The following is a 15,492-nucleotide window of genomic DNA, read 5'->3' on the forward strand; positions in this document are numbered from 1 at the left end:
AACAACGTGATTATACAAAATTTTTCGTTCGATAAACGCCGAAACATTTTTGCTGACTTGTATTCTGACGCGTAGCTACGAATGCACGTGTATGCATTCATATTGTAGGAACTCGACAATACGACGTAAGCAATATTGCGCCGTATCTTCATGGCCTGTAATGTATAAGTAAGCCGATTTTACCTTGCAAACTTGCAAAGTGCTGTAAACGTGGCGTGACCGTGGCGTGTAGGTAGATATGAATAGAAATGTAATAAAATGACATATTTGAAACGGATTCGTGCAGTGCTGAAAACGTGTAGTGCTGTTATGTGTGAACAGACCTTTAAGGAGCATTATTTAGAAAATTAGAAATTCGAAGAATTTAACAAAAGGGGAAAAATAAGTTAATTTGGGAGTAAAATATATAATCACAAAAAAATGGAGACTGGTGGACAAATTATGATGACATATTTAGATTTAGCAGCAAAATTACATAATAATCAACTAGAATTGTTCCTGTATCAAAACCATTGTTTTATAGAGTAATAAGAGCACCATCAAAATGATAAAAGGCTGTCAATAAAAATCAAGCGGCCAAAAAAAAAGTGGACACGCTAAAAATCAAAGACTATTGCACGGCCAACAACTGTAGTGTTTCTTTTAAATAAATAAAACTCAGTTCGGCAATATGAAATGTTGAAAATTGACATGTTAAGGTGTGGCGTTGAGGTTAGTTGCATAACTGCGACGGCACTTGTGCTAGCTGCCGGTGACAACAAAAGTCATTCTGAACGTGGGGCGAAGCCCTAGTGTGAGACTCTGCCCCTCAATATGACGACCTTCTTCTCAGTCAAGAACGCCTTCACACCAGGTTAACATTCCCCGTGATTTATTTCTCATTTTCGGTAGCCTAAATGCGTTGTGTATTTATAGGTTATGTTCACATACACACCATCTTAGAATCGATTTTCTTTCAGTCAGAATTAATTGATGTATACGAACACAATGACGATGAAATATTCCCATGCTCTTATTATACTAATTAATGTCGTATATGATCTGCATCTCACTGAACTAACTGCTCAAATCCATTTCCATGTGTTTCAGCATTCAGACTAGTGGCGAAACAAACGCCGCTTATTGGATCGTATCAAATATGTAACTCGTCATGCAAGACGCTCACCTCGAATATATTATTTTCAAGAAACTACGCTGAGAAGAAAATATTCGAACGTAACAAGCCTCATTGTAATGTCGGCACTATAGGACATGTTGATCACGGAAAGACCACTCTAACAGCAGCTATTACCAAAGGTAGGCGATAGAACTTTCAGATCACGACCGAAATACTGAAAACATTTTATGTCATTAGTTTTGGTAAACCTTATGATATTAAAATTGTTGACTTATCCGTATACAATTAACGAATGAATGAGATGATAATCCTTTATATCATCTGGAGGGTACCAAATTATCAATTGAAAACCAAAATTTACCCATTGTACGATTGTATTTAATGTTTCATTGAACATTTTCAGTACTTTCGGACTTGGATCTCGCACAAGAAAAAGGCTATGCCGAAATTGACAACGCACCCGAAGAGAGAGCCAGAGGAATCACCATCAATGTAGCACACGTTGAATACCAAACCGAAAATAGACATTATGGTCACACTGACTGCCCTGGCCATGCCGATTATATTAAAGTAATTAACATCACATAAATTATGAATTATTTAAAATATGTATGTATGTATTTCTATTTTGTTGTTTCTTTTTAGAACATGATTACAGGAACAGCCCAAATGGATGGTGCAATTTTGGTAGTGGCAGCCACTGACGGTGCTATGCCTCAAACCAAAGAACATTTAATCTTAGCGAAACAAATTGGAATAAAACACATAATTATATTTATTAATAAAGTAGATGCAGCTGATTCAGAAATGATTGAATTAGTCGAAATGGAAATTAGGGAATTATTGACAGAAATGGGATATGACGGTGATAATATTCCAATCGTTAAAGGTACTTGAAGATTTATCTTCCACATATGAATGTGTATATTTTGATTATTAAAAGCTTTTTATTCATATATTATGTTTAAAGTGCATCTCAAGTCTTATGTATATAACTACTGATCCAGTGATCATCTATTTTTTTTTATTTCGGTACTATCTGTAGTATTATCTTATTTTAATGATAAGTGTTTAAAGTATATTAGAACAAAAGCTCAAGATTTAAAACCTATGTACAATTCATTATTTGAAATAACAATTTAAATTTTTCAAAAAAAAAAGCGTTTCCCTAAAATTGTGTTTTATACTCGGATATTAAATTAAAGAATAAGTTTTTGATTTCTCTCTTGAATGGCTAAATATCAATTTCAGATTCAGATACAAACTTATGCTGTCTTAGATATATATGTATTTTATAAGTTTCGTTTAAATTTTGGGTTACACATTACGAGAGTTAAAATAATTTATCGAAATCATTATATTCGACTTTCAGTTAAATCAATATCTTTCGTCTGATTGCAGGATCTGCACTATGTGCTCTAGAAGGTAAAAAACCTGAAATTGGCTCAGAGGCAGTTATGAAATTACTCGAACAAATAGACAAACATATTCCAGATCCAGTCAGAGATTTGGATAAACCTTTCTTGTTACCAATTGAAAGTGTGTATTCTATTCCTGGTCGAGGAACCGTAGTCACCGGCAGATTAGAAAGAGGTAATCATTATTTAATAGTGTTTGCTCTAGTTTTTACTGTTTTACTAAATTTATAAAAGATAAACAACTGTGATGAACACTGATTTCATATTTTCAAATAATTATTATTTTTGTTTCCATAGGTGTCATAAAGAAAGGTTACGAAGCAGAATTTGTTGGGTACTCCAAAACTTTCAAGGCCACTATAACTGGTATTGAAATGTTCCACAAGATTTTGGAAGAAGCGCAAGCTGGTGACCAACTTGGAGCACTGATTCGCGGCGTCAAAAGGGACGACATCAAAAGAGGCATGGTTTTGGCCAAACCTGGTTCCGTAACCGCCCAAGATAACATAGAAGCACAAGTTTACATCCTGAACAAAGATGAAGGAGGTCGCGAGAAACCTTTCACGACGTTTTTCCAATTGCAAATGTTTTCGAAAACTTGGGATTGCCCAGCTCAGGTCCTACTAACCAATAAAGAGATGGTCATGCCTGGTGAAGACGCAACGTAAATTATTAAATATAATTGATTCACATTTGAAATAAACTAGCTTTAATCGAGTAGTTTTTATGAAAAATTTATTTTTTACAGAATAACTTTAAAACTTTTCAAACCAATGGTTATGGAACAAGGACAACGTTTTACGTTGAGGTGTGGCGCTACAACTCTGGGCACGGGTGTGGTCACCAAAGTTTTACCAAGGCTCAACGACAACGACAGACTTAACTTAACAGAAGGAAAGAAGGCACGAGAAAAGGCATTGAAGAGAGCAGCCTCGGCTGGTGCAGCTGTTGAAAAATAATATGTTAATAATTTAAGACTAGATTAGCATTTGAATGATTGGTGCCACCCCCTATTCAGTGCATCTCCAACTCGCGGAGACTTGCACAACTCTCAATCTGAATGTTTCATATGAATGCATTTAATATGTTACAGTGTAGTAATACGTAGATATATTGCGTATATAAAATATAAGCGAATTCCATGCAACTATATACATTATTTTTTAATCTAAAATGTATAGTATTAATCATTAATAAATTGTATTTGTTTTGAATTTGTTTTTTGATTTAATATCCTTACAATCAACATTAATGCATACATATACAAAAATGTGTACTACAACAAAATATATGAACATTTATAAATTCACCTCACCAATGTTGGGTACCTCTATCAGTAGTAATTTAAAAATTGTTCTTTTTCAATTTTGTTTCAAGCGATTTGTTTGAACATCAAAATCCACAAGTGGTAGACCTCATAAAAACAAGTTGCGGTTTTGATGGCCGCAATGTAACATATGCTGATCTGATTTTGAATTGTACTTGTTGGTTATACAATATATGGGCGCAACCGAGTATCAAATATGTGTATACTAATACAAATAGACGCCAGTTAAACGAATGGTCTGTAGGTGTCGCAAACAGCTTTAGTTAAGTGGCAGTACACACCAATGATTGACGTTACATATAATAAATATGGTTACCTGACAACTCGTTCACAGATTTTCCGTAAACCGATGATGCGCTCCAGGCATTACGTATACGGCCATCTCTTTCTCACCCCGTCTGTTCACCATGATCTTGTTTACTATGCCATTACGTATGCAGCCATCTCTTTCACAGACCGTCTGTTATCGGTGAGAGATGGCTGCATATGTAATGGCAGATTGAACTTATCCCCTTCAACAAAAATAATGATATTCGAGTTATTTGGGAAAACCAAGGTTAGATTTCATAGAGAATTTTTAGCGTTCACTGCTTCTAAAAACTACTACTGCAGTAGTCAGTATATTTTTTTGATGAATAGACAATTTTTGCCTCAATATTTTTAATTATTTAATTTATAGAGCTGTCGGACAGAAAATAGAGTAATTTCACACATTACAGAGAATTATTTAAAGCGAAATCACACGGAAGAACATGGCATATTGGTTTTTTTTAGATACTTCTAAACATGCGAAAAAAATGTGGCATGCTTGCACATATGGCACTCACCGACCCAAAATTTTATCCTTGTTTGACAGTGATCGCTAACGGCGAATCCCATATTTGAAGAAACTTATCGAAATAATAAGATCGTACGAATTAACAATTAACTAGGAATTCTTGATCACGTGCCGTTCTGTTCATCTGTGTTTTCGCCCTTACTCTTAGTTTCTTGGCGAGCCTACCAAATTCATTTGTTTGGGTTACTGTAAGTTTGTATATTGAATGTTTTATTGTGCACAAACAAGAAGCTTGTCCTTTTTACAAGCCTCTTGTTTCACTTCGCAAAAAATTGTTCCATTTATTTTCAAGCATTGGGTGTAAACATCAATATCCACAAGCGGTGTCCTCGTAGGACCAGGTCGCAGCTTGGATAGCCTCAATCTAAGATATGTTGATCTGATTATTGAATTGTACTTATTTTCCTTAATTTGTATTTCATTTATTTATTTCGAATATTTTGTAGTCTTGATATTTTTTATATTTGTTGTCAAAAAAGCTTCCTTTGTTTCATAAAATATGTACGACATAATGCCATATATGTTTGTACCTATGAAAATAAATGAAATGGTTAGAATTTGTGTAGGACTATCGCAATTACCTCAGTTTGCTATGCTTACATATTCGTGTAATGTTAAAAAATAAAAATAGCAGCTATTGAATGTGTTTGCTTAGTTTTTGATCATTCTCCATAGTAACTGAAAAATCGAAAGATTCATTCACAATACAAATAAAATATTTGATTGAAAAATATCTTTATTTCATTCACACTCATTTAAAACTAATAACAATAATTAAAATATAGTTGGAAATGTTTATTAAAATTTATCCAAATACAAAGATCACTTTACATATTGTCCTACTTTAATTTTACATGGCATTATAACAAATTAAACGCTATGAGTATAAAAAAATTTAAACAGTCATCATGGTATTTTCACAAGTTCAAAATTAAATAACACAGTTTGCATTGATTCCGATGAGAACAAAAAATAAACAAAAGGAAAAATCATTGATTTTGATAATCGTTAAGTCTTATAGTTTAAAAATGCTTCGCACGTAAATCATCAACCGCCGTTGAACATCCACCGGTGGAATATTTGTCACGACGAAAAAGTAATCCACATAACATAAATCACAAAATTGAAGTTAAAGCTGAATTTATTAAATCTATAGATCTTCATCCTCCTCTGGCAATGTGGTTTCTTGGGCCTCTTTGAGATCCTTTTCCAACTGCAACTTCCATTGAGGATCCATTCGTACTTCTGGGGGGACGAGGGCGGGTGTGGCAACGAATTCTAAATTAGGATCCCCGATCAACTTACGTGCTAACCATAAGAAAGGTTTTTCGAAATTGTAATTCGATTTGGCCGAGATGTCGTAGTACTGAAACAAAAAAAAATGAAATATTAAAAAAATATATTTCAATTACATTCAATAGAAACAAAACAGTAAAACTGCATTATGGAGATACCACTGTTTAAACATTCTACAATACCAATAAGTTTATAATCCTCGGTTATCATTTTAACTCGAGTATTAGATAAGTTATTTCAATGAAATACTAGTTGGTGAAATTACATCATATTAAATTGTATTAGATTAGACTAACTTTTTGTTGATTAAATTTTCTTTCACAAATTCAATCGTAAGGACATAGATAAGAAAACAAATACAACATTAGATGAAATTAAATGTTTTACGGCCCTCAGCAATTTCAAAGTATAATATGAACTCCATTATTAGCTATTTTGTATACTAACTCCTGAACAAATGATAACTCGGTTAATATGAATATATGTGAAGATCTTCACATTTCAACATTCATTCTACTGTTCAGATCACATATAAGTAGTAGCAAAACAAAAATGATAGATTCAACTCAAAATTTTGAAGATCGAATGCTTTCGAAAACACTCACAAAGCATATTACCATATTTTATTCAATCTTTCATACAAATTGATGCTTTTCATTAATAAGAATGGCAATGATCAGTCTGAAGAAAATATCGAAAAACCCCTTCATAATGTTGTCTCTAGTAATTTCCATTTGATTGTATGGATTCGAAACATGGAAGGGACATGTTAGATGCTTTTAAAAAGGCGGATGTTGCGCATTTCATGGACTGCAAGATGCACTGACATATCCATCCTCAAAGAACTGACAGTTTCAAAGAGACTTCACAACATTTAGAAAAGGCATTCTTCCATACTTTGGCCATATTTCCAAGAAGAATGTAGAGAGACTAGAGAAATTGGTAGTCACCAGAACGCTAGAGGGGATTCGAGCGGGAGGACGAGCTCCCATAAGATGGTTAGACCCAATACAAAGAACTGATAGGATCGTCCCTAAATGCTGCTTTCAACTCGGCACAGAACCGAGAGGAAAAGCAGATCGTCCACTGATGATATCAATGAACATGACGCTCAGCATTGAGCAAACTGTTCCTATATATAAAAACCCATTTTAAAGGTTAATGCTGTCCACCAATAAAGCCCGTAATACCTACTCAACGAACACAGTATATGAGAGATCCTTTCGTCGGAGAACGAGTAGAAAACAATCAGCCAATCTTATCTATATATATATAATAAAAATTAATATTTGTCTGTCACATATGCGTTCCAATACCATTCAACCGATTGCGATGAAACTTACACGAGTTATTTTAGGCATGTCTGTGATGGTTTCTGTAAAAAAAAAAAATCGCCCAAAAACGGGATCAACGGGAATGAGTGGCATTGCAACGCAATAATTTCAAATGTGTTCGCATCGCCATCTGCATTGTTAGGGTAAAATAACAATTGAACAATTGAATAATTTCAAATGTATTTGGCGCTTCCGACAAATCATCATTACTGTAATTTAATTTGATTATTAACAAGTTAGCGACCGCGAAGTTTTTTTTATCAAACATTGCGCTGCAGCCGACAGATTTTGCGGAATCACGCTGCATTGACAACATGTTGAGAACCATTCCACGAAAATGGCATTTCAGTTAGCCGTAGCTCGAGACCGAACACTTCAGATGACGCACACGTTTTTTTGTGTGGGAAACTTCGTATTGAAAGAAGACTCACATGCGAGTTTTCGGCCCGTTGAAACAGTTTTGCTAAGACTCGTATGTAAGTCGGCGGGTCCGCTGACTTGGTTTCAGCCAAGACTCATATACGAGTTTTCCGTCGTTAACTTGTTAAGAAGGTTGGACCCCCGCGCCTTGTCCATACAAACGTATTAGACTTCTCTCTTCCTCAATGATGGCACTAGAGAAATTATTTTTTAATATGTTATTTATATCCACCTTAGGCATGGTTCTACTTGTTTATGTTTTTGATTAATCAAAAATCTAAAAATCAATTAGTCAAAAAAATAGAACCATGCCTATGGTGGATATTCATAGCATATTAAAAAATAACTTCTCTAGTGCCATAATTGAGGAAGGGAGACGGCTAATACATTTGTATGGACAAGGCGCTCGGTTCCACAGCCCTCTTGAGTATTAATTTGAAACTGAAAAATTCACTTATCGAGAAATGGCAACTGAATGCGTTATTGTGGCACTGCAAAGCATGCCGGGTTTAACTAGTCTTATTTTATATTAAAAAAAAAAACCGAAACGGAGTTTTTAATTCGTTTCTGATTGGCCGTCATCGAAGTCGTTTCTGATTGGCCGTCATCGAAGTCGTTTCTGATTGGTCAAAGACGTTTGTGATTGGTCGGTCGTTGAATAATATAATTTTTTTTCGATTCAAAAATAAATTTAATAAAAAAAACAAATGAAGATTATTTTCATGGTTCAACGGATTTATCATTATATATCCATGCTATAAAACGGGAGAGATCGTCAAAAGTGGAACCGAGCGAAGCCGGGTACCACCACTAGTAATAAACAAATGAATAGTATTTTTTCAAAACATGTTTGTATGAAAGTTTTCGAGCAACGTTGAGGACATTCTGACTAGTCACTGTGACTCACATTAGCATTGAGAATGGGTGTGGGGTGAGGGGTGAGGGGTACCTGCAGGTTCTTCTTGCGATGGAAGACGATGGCCTTGGCTTTGACCTTGCGGTCCTTGATGTCGACCTTGTTGCCGCAGAGCACGATGGGGATGTTCTCGCAGACGCGGACGAGGTCGCGATGCCAGTTGGGCACGTTCTTGTAGGTGACGCGGGACGTGACGTCGAACATGAGGATGGCGCAGTTGCCCTGGATGTAGTAGCCGTCGCGCAGGCCGCCGAACTTCTCCTGGCCCGCGGTGTCCCACACGTTGAAGCGCACCGGCCCTCGGTTCGTGTGGAACACCAGCGGGTGCACCTCCACCCCCAGCGTGGCCACGTATCGCTTCTCGAACTCGCCCGTCAGGTGCCGCTTCACGAACGTGGTCTTGCCGGTGCCCCCGTCTCCCACCAGCACGCACTTGAACGACGGCATGTCCTGGTCGCCCATCCTGACTGATCACCGATCAACAACTCTCTGTCTCTGACTCTGACACCGACTCGCTTACGCGCCAATTCCCGCTCGCCGGCTCCCGGCTCTCGGCTCACACGAATTTGGCAGAAGCGGCTCTTCTTGAGGAGGCTGCTGTGGCGCTGGCGGAGGGCGCAGGCTCTCCGTTCGGCGGCTGTCGGGGGCGCGGGGCTGCGGGCTTGGCGTGCGGCGGGGTTGCGGAGCCCCCGGGGCTGTGATGGACGATTGATAGTCGGGTGAGCGCGCGCCCCCACACAGTCGATACGGCTCACAATGGCGTCACTCGCCGGAACTCCGCGCGCGCAGCTATCCGCACTCGATCCTTTTCGCCACGGCCCCGTCTCGACCCTCCACAACTCTCAACGGTCGTTTTTCACTCGAACATTTGAATTTTTGCCTTCGAAATCACGCCTACATTGCAAAATTGCAAAGTCATTATAAAAAAAAACAAGCCTCTGACTTTGATATTTTCCTACAACCTACGTAACTCTGCTTTAAAAAATATAAAATTTACTTTTTTTTTTTCATTGGGATGATTTTTGAAAATCTCTGTTATATTTGTAGATATTGTATAAAAGGTATTACAATATCAATTCGGATCGAGATTCTAGTATCGCGGATTTCAAACAGCCCGGATTCGCTACTGATTATCATGACACTGACCAATTAGAGCTTATTATAATATCAAAATAGTGGTTAGCATATGATGCTATGAACAAAGTGGTCTCAAGTTCAAATCCCAAACTTCGGATTGGTAACTCCGGGTCGATCGTTTCCTATCACAGTTTGCCAATTTATTTGATTTTTATTCAAACAGTGCCAACAAATCTCATTTCTCACAAATCTCGAATTTCGCTAAATTGTATAAAATGTAAAAAACATCATTTTTTTATTTTTCCACCGTTACAATGAAATTTTTCACTCTACCGCATGGTGAAAAACAAGCTGTGGCATTTTTACAAGAAAAAAAAGGAATTCCGCCAGCAGTCCCTACATTTGTACTCGGCAAATTCTATTCAAACAATCTACTGAAAAAAGCCAATCTTCAAATTAAGCTCACCACGAATTCAAAATCTGATATTATTAGCAATGAACTTATCAATTTAAAAGCCTTTCACTCATTGTATTAAATTTTATAAAACAACACAATTTACAAGAATTACATATATCCAAACATTTGGGTTTCTATGCTTTTGCTGACACTGACTGAAACTATATCAAAGTCCCAAGGCCGGGAAAAAGGAGGATGGTAATCCAGTTTTTATCATTTTTTTTTTCAAAGGGTGTTTAGAAAAAATTGTCCGAGGCCCCCATTGGATGTAAGGCCAGCACTGTCCGCCAGACAAGATGTTCTGTGAGAGAAATCACGAAAATGAAGCTCCACGTTGGCGTATTTGCTGGTGTTGCGATAAATATAAAAATAAAAACATAATTTTAGACAACATCGAAGACAACTCTAAAATTTATTTGAATAGTTGGCGATCCGACATGACGCAATAATTAGAGAAGGCTGGATTTCATCACTTCAGGGTGAATCATAAATAAAATTTTGTATATCCCGATACTGGTGTTCACACTCGGAGCGTCGAGCATATGTGGGATTCTGCTAAGTGGCATAACAAACGACACCGAGAAACAGCGTGCCATCATTTAAATTCATATTTGACTAAATTTATTTGAAGACATCATACAGAGAAATGTTATAGTAATAATAGAAGTGGCTTTCGTCATGTCGTTGTCAAGTTAGAGTAGGTCCATGGCCCTACTTAAATAATTTCCGCCCCAGTCGTATTTGATGTTTGGTGTTCGATGTATGTATATCTGATAAACATTTCTCTTTTAGTTCATATTACTCGCAAGTGCATCGTCAAAAATTTCACAATGCATTCAAAAACACAGTAAACAACATGGAATACATTTTCATAAGTATGTAAGTTAACCATTTAAGTAACATATTATTCAGTTAATATCGTAGTTTGACATTGTGTAAAAGTGTCGTAGCAACCGCCGGCATTTTTCATACAATTTCAGGAGTGGCACCAGAGAAATGTAAAAAATATTTTTAAATAAATAATCAAATATAAATGTAGTAGATTTGCTGCACATTTTAACGGAAATGCAGAAATTCATTGTTTATTATTAATTAAAGCAATAATCAGAAAATATTTTTTACACCACAATTACATTTATTAAGCAAAAAGTTAAAAATTAAAAGAAACGTTAAAAATTAAAGTAATTGTCAACGCTTTAATAAGCAAATTATTTTCAATGGCTTTTAATTTAAAATTTATATTATTTGTATCAATATGTAATTTTCTGCAATATGCACAGCCATGGTGTTATTTAATTACATATATAGCTGATCACACGGATATCGACATGTTATCTAATGTGACTTATTCAGTGTGTCGGTTTATTAGATCCATTCATGATATTGTTTTTCCTTAATTTTATAGTCCTTTCTCTTATCTTATGTTTTTACTATTTTTTCATTTCTCTTTTACTATGTTTTTCTTATATTCATATTATTAAACGATATATCGTTATTTTTATTACTTTCATCTACTGATATTATTTTCTTTTGTTATTAGTGTTTATATTATACGATGTATTAAAATGGTTTTTATCTATTAATGAATAAATAAATAAATCTATATCAAAATAAAACACGTATATTCTATTATCAAAAGGATTTATTAATTTATTAAAGTAAATTATTTCTATATTGAATATGTGATGACCCTGATTCTATTTCGTACGTGTAGTGTAGTCAGGGCCGGTGCGTCATATTTTTTTTGTATACGCGGTTCAATTTTTGGCGCCATTTCGGTCTCGCGCTTCTGTGTGAAGCACCGCTTGTACAGGCCACGCGCCGGCCCCGTGTGTAGTTATGGAAAGGGGACGTGTATTATTTTTTGACACAGGCTATTTGTTGGAAAAGGCACTTTTATTATTGTTACATTTCTCTGACAGCATATCTCTAAACATCGTCAATATGGATAAGGACGATGATGGCGACGTATTCGAGTCACTTTTGGTCGCAATAAAAATCTACCGGCCCTTGAAAAATAGATAATGTGTTTACGTATATTACGTGTGTTTGTTTCAAAAATAAAAATAATCAAATGATTTTTAAAAATTTAAACGTTGTAAGGTCTGTTCATACCTTATCGGCACGAACCGACTTTAGGTCTGTTCATACCTAATCAGCACGTACCGACTTCAGCAGGTATCCGGCCGTACGAAAAGTATTCTTTGGTACATTTTCTATGGGTATATTCATACCAACCGTCACGTTTACGCCACGGCAGGCTTACATCAGTACCCGACATTTCCTGTTCATACCTTACAGCAACATCCGTTAACGTATCGTATCCGTTTTTTTTTGGCCATCGTGGAAATATACACGCGAATTACGTGCCATGAGTCTGCCGCTTTGCTGTTTTGGACCAATTTATCGATAGTGACAGTTGACAGCTGTTCAATCTTTCGACATGGTTTTGGTGCTGACAATGACTTTTTGATAATGCTTCCTTAAATTTTGTAGATTTTAGGTGTTTTGTGTTTTTATTTTATTCTGTATTGTTTCAAACTGGTATCGGTTCATACGGAAATATTTAAAAAAAAATTGTCCATCATCCACAAGCTCCTTATACAGTGTCCAAAGCTCTCTTTCGGTTTTTCTATTTTTTAACATGGGATACATATCAAAACGTCTCCGTGCTTTTTTATTGCCTTCTTGAGCTTCTTTTTCCAACAACAACGCGATTATATATCATTTTTCTGTACTCTGACACGTAGCGTAGACTTGTATTCTGACGCGTAGCTACGAATGCACGTGTATGCATTCATATTGTAAGTACTCGACAATACGACGTAAGCAATATTGCGCCGTATCGTCATGGCCTGTAATGTATAAGTAAGCCGATTTTGCCTCGCACTCGGCCAAAGTGCTGTAAACGTGACGTGACCGCGACGTGTAGATAGATATGAATAGAAATGTAATAAAATGAAATATTTGAAACGGAGTCGTGCAGTGCTGAAGCCGTGCAGTGCTGTTAAGTATGAATAGACCTGAAGTCGATTCGTGCCGACTAGGTATGAACAGACCTTTATGTGTGCTTGTCTCAAAAATAAAAATAAACAAATGATTTTTTTAAATTTAAACGTTGTGTGCGTTTAAATAGAAAGTAGTATGGAGGATGAACGAATGAGACGACTGGCATGTTAATGCACGTGTTTATTATATGACAGCTGAAGACAAAGTGAGTAGTGGCTCTCCGAACCCAGCCGGGTTGGTCCCCACTCGCAGGAAGGCAACCAAACTCGACCATGTCGTATAAGCGAGCCGCCACAGTAGTAATGCGAATGAAACGCGAAATCGCAGTCAGAACCGCTCTAGTTTACGAATCGTATCGTCAGCCAGGATGAGAGTGCCGAGTGTAGTAGAGTGATGAGTGCAAGGCAGGCAGAGGGGGACGCGACAATTGGTGCAAGTCCAAAAGGTTCAACTACAAAATGTACCCGAAAATTAGTGCACTGACGAAATGTACTCGCGACAAAATGTTCACGCGACAAAATGTACCCGCGACAAAATGTTCACGAAAATAATGCTCAAGCGACAAAATGTTCAAAAATCCTAAATTTTCCTATTTTAATGAAAAAAGTAACTTTTTATTGTATTATGGAGGATGAACGAATGAGACGACTGGCATGTTAATGCACGTGTTTATTATATGACAGCTAAAGGCAGAGTGAGTAGTGGCTCTCTGAACCCAGCCGAGTTGGTTTCCACTCGCAGGAAGGCAACCCAACTCGACCATGTCGTATAAGCGAGCCGCCACAGTATTATATTTATCGATGTATATGGTACTTTTTATCGTATAGATCGCGGATGTTATTAAATTAGTATAAATTACAGGTGTTCTCAACCGCACCAACATATTCGTATTTAAATTGAACAATTACATTTTAAGCGAATGTCATTGTGACTCTGTGGCGGCTCGCTTATACGACACGGTCGAGTTTGGTTGCCTTCCTGCGAGTGGGAACCAACTCGGCTGGGTTCAGAGAGCCACTACTCACTCTGCCTTTAGCTGTCATATAATAAACACGTGCATTTACATGCCAGTCGTCTCATTCGTTCATCCCCTATAACTCATTGAATATCATTTTAAGATGTCATTGAATTAGTTTAAATGTTAGGGGTTCTTAGCCGTATCCAATATTTACTTATTTAAATTGAAAAAAAAAACTTTCTTAGCGTATGAACTGCAGATTACATTGAATTAGTTTATATGGCAGGGCTTCTCAACCGTCTCCAAAATTTTCTTTATTTCAAATGAATAATTTACTTTTTATCGTATACATTGCGGGCGTTATTAAATTAGTGTAAATGATAGGTGTTCTCAACCGTATCCGATATTTACTTATTTAAATTGAAAAATAATAATAATTTATAATTAACTTTAAAAATTTAGAATTTTTGAACATTTTGTCGCTTGAACATTATTTCCGTGGACATTTTATCGCGTGAACATTTTGTCGCGGGTACATTTTGTCAGTGCACTAATTTTCGGGGACATTTTGTCGTTGAACCTTTTGGACTTGCACCAATTGTCGTGTAACCTAGGCAGAGTTGGCACGGTAGTTGCGGAGCGCGCTAGGGAGGAGACGGTGCGTCGGTGCAGCAGGGAGTCGACATACCGACGGGGTCTCTGTCGGTGGTATCGATCCCTCATCGTCGTCGGTGTCGGAGTCGGTGTCGAAGTCGGAGTCCGCGTCCGCGTTCGCGCTCGCGTCCGGTGTTCGGTGTCGCGGCGAGCGGTCAGCGGTCAGCGGACAGCGGTGAGCGGCGGCGGCTTCAACCACCGACGCCTACAACCCCGTCGACTCCGCGCCCGCGCCCGCACCCGCACCCGCACCCGCACCCGCATCCACTCCGCCCACCATGACCAAGGACCGGCTGGACGCGCTCCGAGCGGTGAGTCTCACCACCACCCCCTCCCCCCCGACCCCACCCCACCCCCCCGTCAACCCTGGGCCCAGCGGCGTCGCCCCCTCCCCCTCCGACCTCCGCTCCCCCGCCCCCGCTTATGTAACGAGAGGGGCGGCGCCCCCGACTTGATCGATCTGCACCAGGCAACGACCACCATTCACCATTCACCATACAACATACAACATACACCACACACCACATCCGATAACGCCTCTGCTTCTGCTTTTGCCTTTACTTCCGCGCCCCGATTTACGAACGTCAAAAAATACGCCCACGTCCCGCTCTGCGGACGCCTTTCCGTCTCCACGCAGACCTTCCTTCGATCGCCGCTCCACTTTCAGCTTC

At 37.8% G+C, this 15,492-nt stretch overlaps 3 protein-coding genes across 7 annotated transcripts in view; 2 read left to right on the forward strand and 1 right to left on the reverse strand.

Moving 5' to 3' along the window:
* The first annotated feature begins 695 nt into the window (after positions 1–695).
* On the forward strand, positions 696–3,748 carry LOC143920892 (elongation factor Tu-like). Its single transcript, XM_077443909.1, has 7 exons — positions 696–853; positions 1,090–1,296; positions 1,521–1,687; positions 1,763–2,006; positions 2,519–2,710; positions 2,833–3,199; positions 3,284–3,748. The coding sequence occupies exons 1-7, from the start codon at positions 814–816 to the stop codon at positions 3,492–3,494; spliced, it is 1,428 nt and encodes a 475-aa protein (XP_077300035.1). The 5' UTR covers positions 696–813; the 3' UTR covers positions 3,495–3,748.
* A 1,384-nt stretch (positions 3,749–5,132) lies between these two features.
* Ran (RAN, member RAS oncogene family) lies at positions 5,133–9,513 on the reverse strand. The gene is made up of 2 exons (XM_077444644.1): positions 8,700–9,513; positions 5,133–6,066 (listed from the first exon to the last, which is right to left on the reverse strand). Exons 1-2 carry the CDS (start codon positions 9,126–9,128, stop codon positions 5,851–5,853), a joined length of 645 nt encoding a protein of 214 aa, XP_077300770.1. The 5' UTR covers positions 9,129–9,513; the 3' UTR covers positions 5,133–5,850.
* A 5,284-nt stretch (positions 9,514–14,797) lies between these two features.
* Positions 14,798–15,492, forward strand: part of Syx1A (Syntaxin 1A) — a 70,222-nt gene continuing 69,527 nt past the window's right edge. For 2 of the 5 annotated variants that reach the window (XM_077443755.1, XM_077443758.1), the window contains exon 1: positions 14,798–15,132. In XM_077443755.1, the coding sequence (XP_077299881.1) occupies positions 15,100–15,132 (33 nt within the window). In that variant the 5' untranslated portion in view covers positions 14,798–15,099. The remainder of the gene's footprint in view (positions 15,133–15,492) is intronic. The other 3 variants (XM_077443756.1, XM_077443759.1, XM_077443757.1) reach the window with 3 other exon arrangements.

Source organism: Arctopsyche grandis, chromosome 13 (genome assembly GCF_051622035.1).
Source record: "Arctopsyche grandis isolate Sample6627 chromosome 13, ASM5162203v2, whole genome shotgun sequence".
NCBI classification, from domain to species: domain Eukaryota; kingdom Metazoa; phylum Arthropoda; class Insecta; order Trichoptera; family Hydropsychidae; genus Arctopsyche; species Arctopsyche grandis.

Bases quoted from the DNA above. Each gene is read 5' to 3' on its own strand.
- LOC143920892 (XM_077443909.1), top strand. From the start codon at position 814: ATGACGACCTTCTTCTCAGTCAAGAACGCCTTCACACCAG. The intron at 1,297-1,520 runs GTAGGCGATAGA...GAACATTTTCAG, and splicing joins AACAGCAGCTATTACCAAAG to TACTTTCGGACTTGGATCTC. The intron at 3,200-3,283 runs GTAAATTATTAA...TATTTTTTACAG, and splicing joins ATGCCTGGTGAAGACGCAAC to AATAACTTTAAAACTTTTCA.
- Ran (XM_077444644.1), bottom strand. From the start codon at position 9,128: ATGGGCGACCAGGACATGCCGTCGTTCAAGTGCGTGCTGGTGGGAGAC. The intron at 6,067-8,699 runs GTACCCCTCACC...TTTTTGTTTCAG, and splicing joins ATCGCAAGAAGAACCTGCAG to TACTACGACATCTCGGCCAA.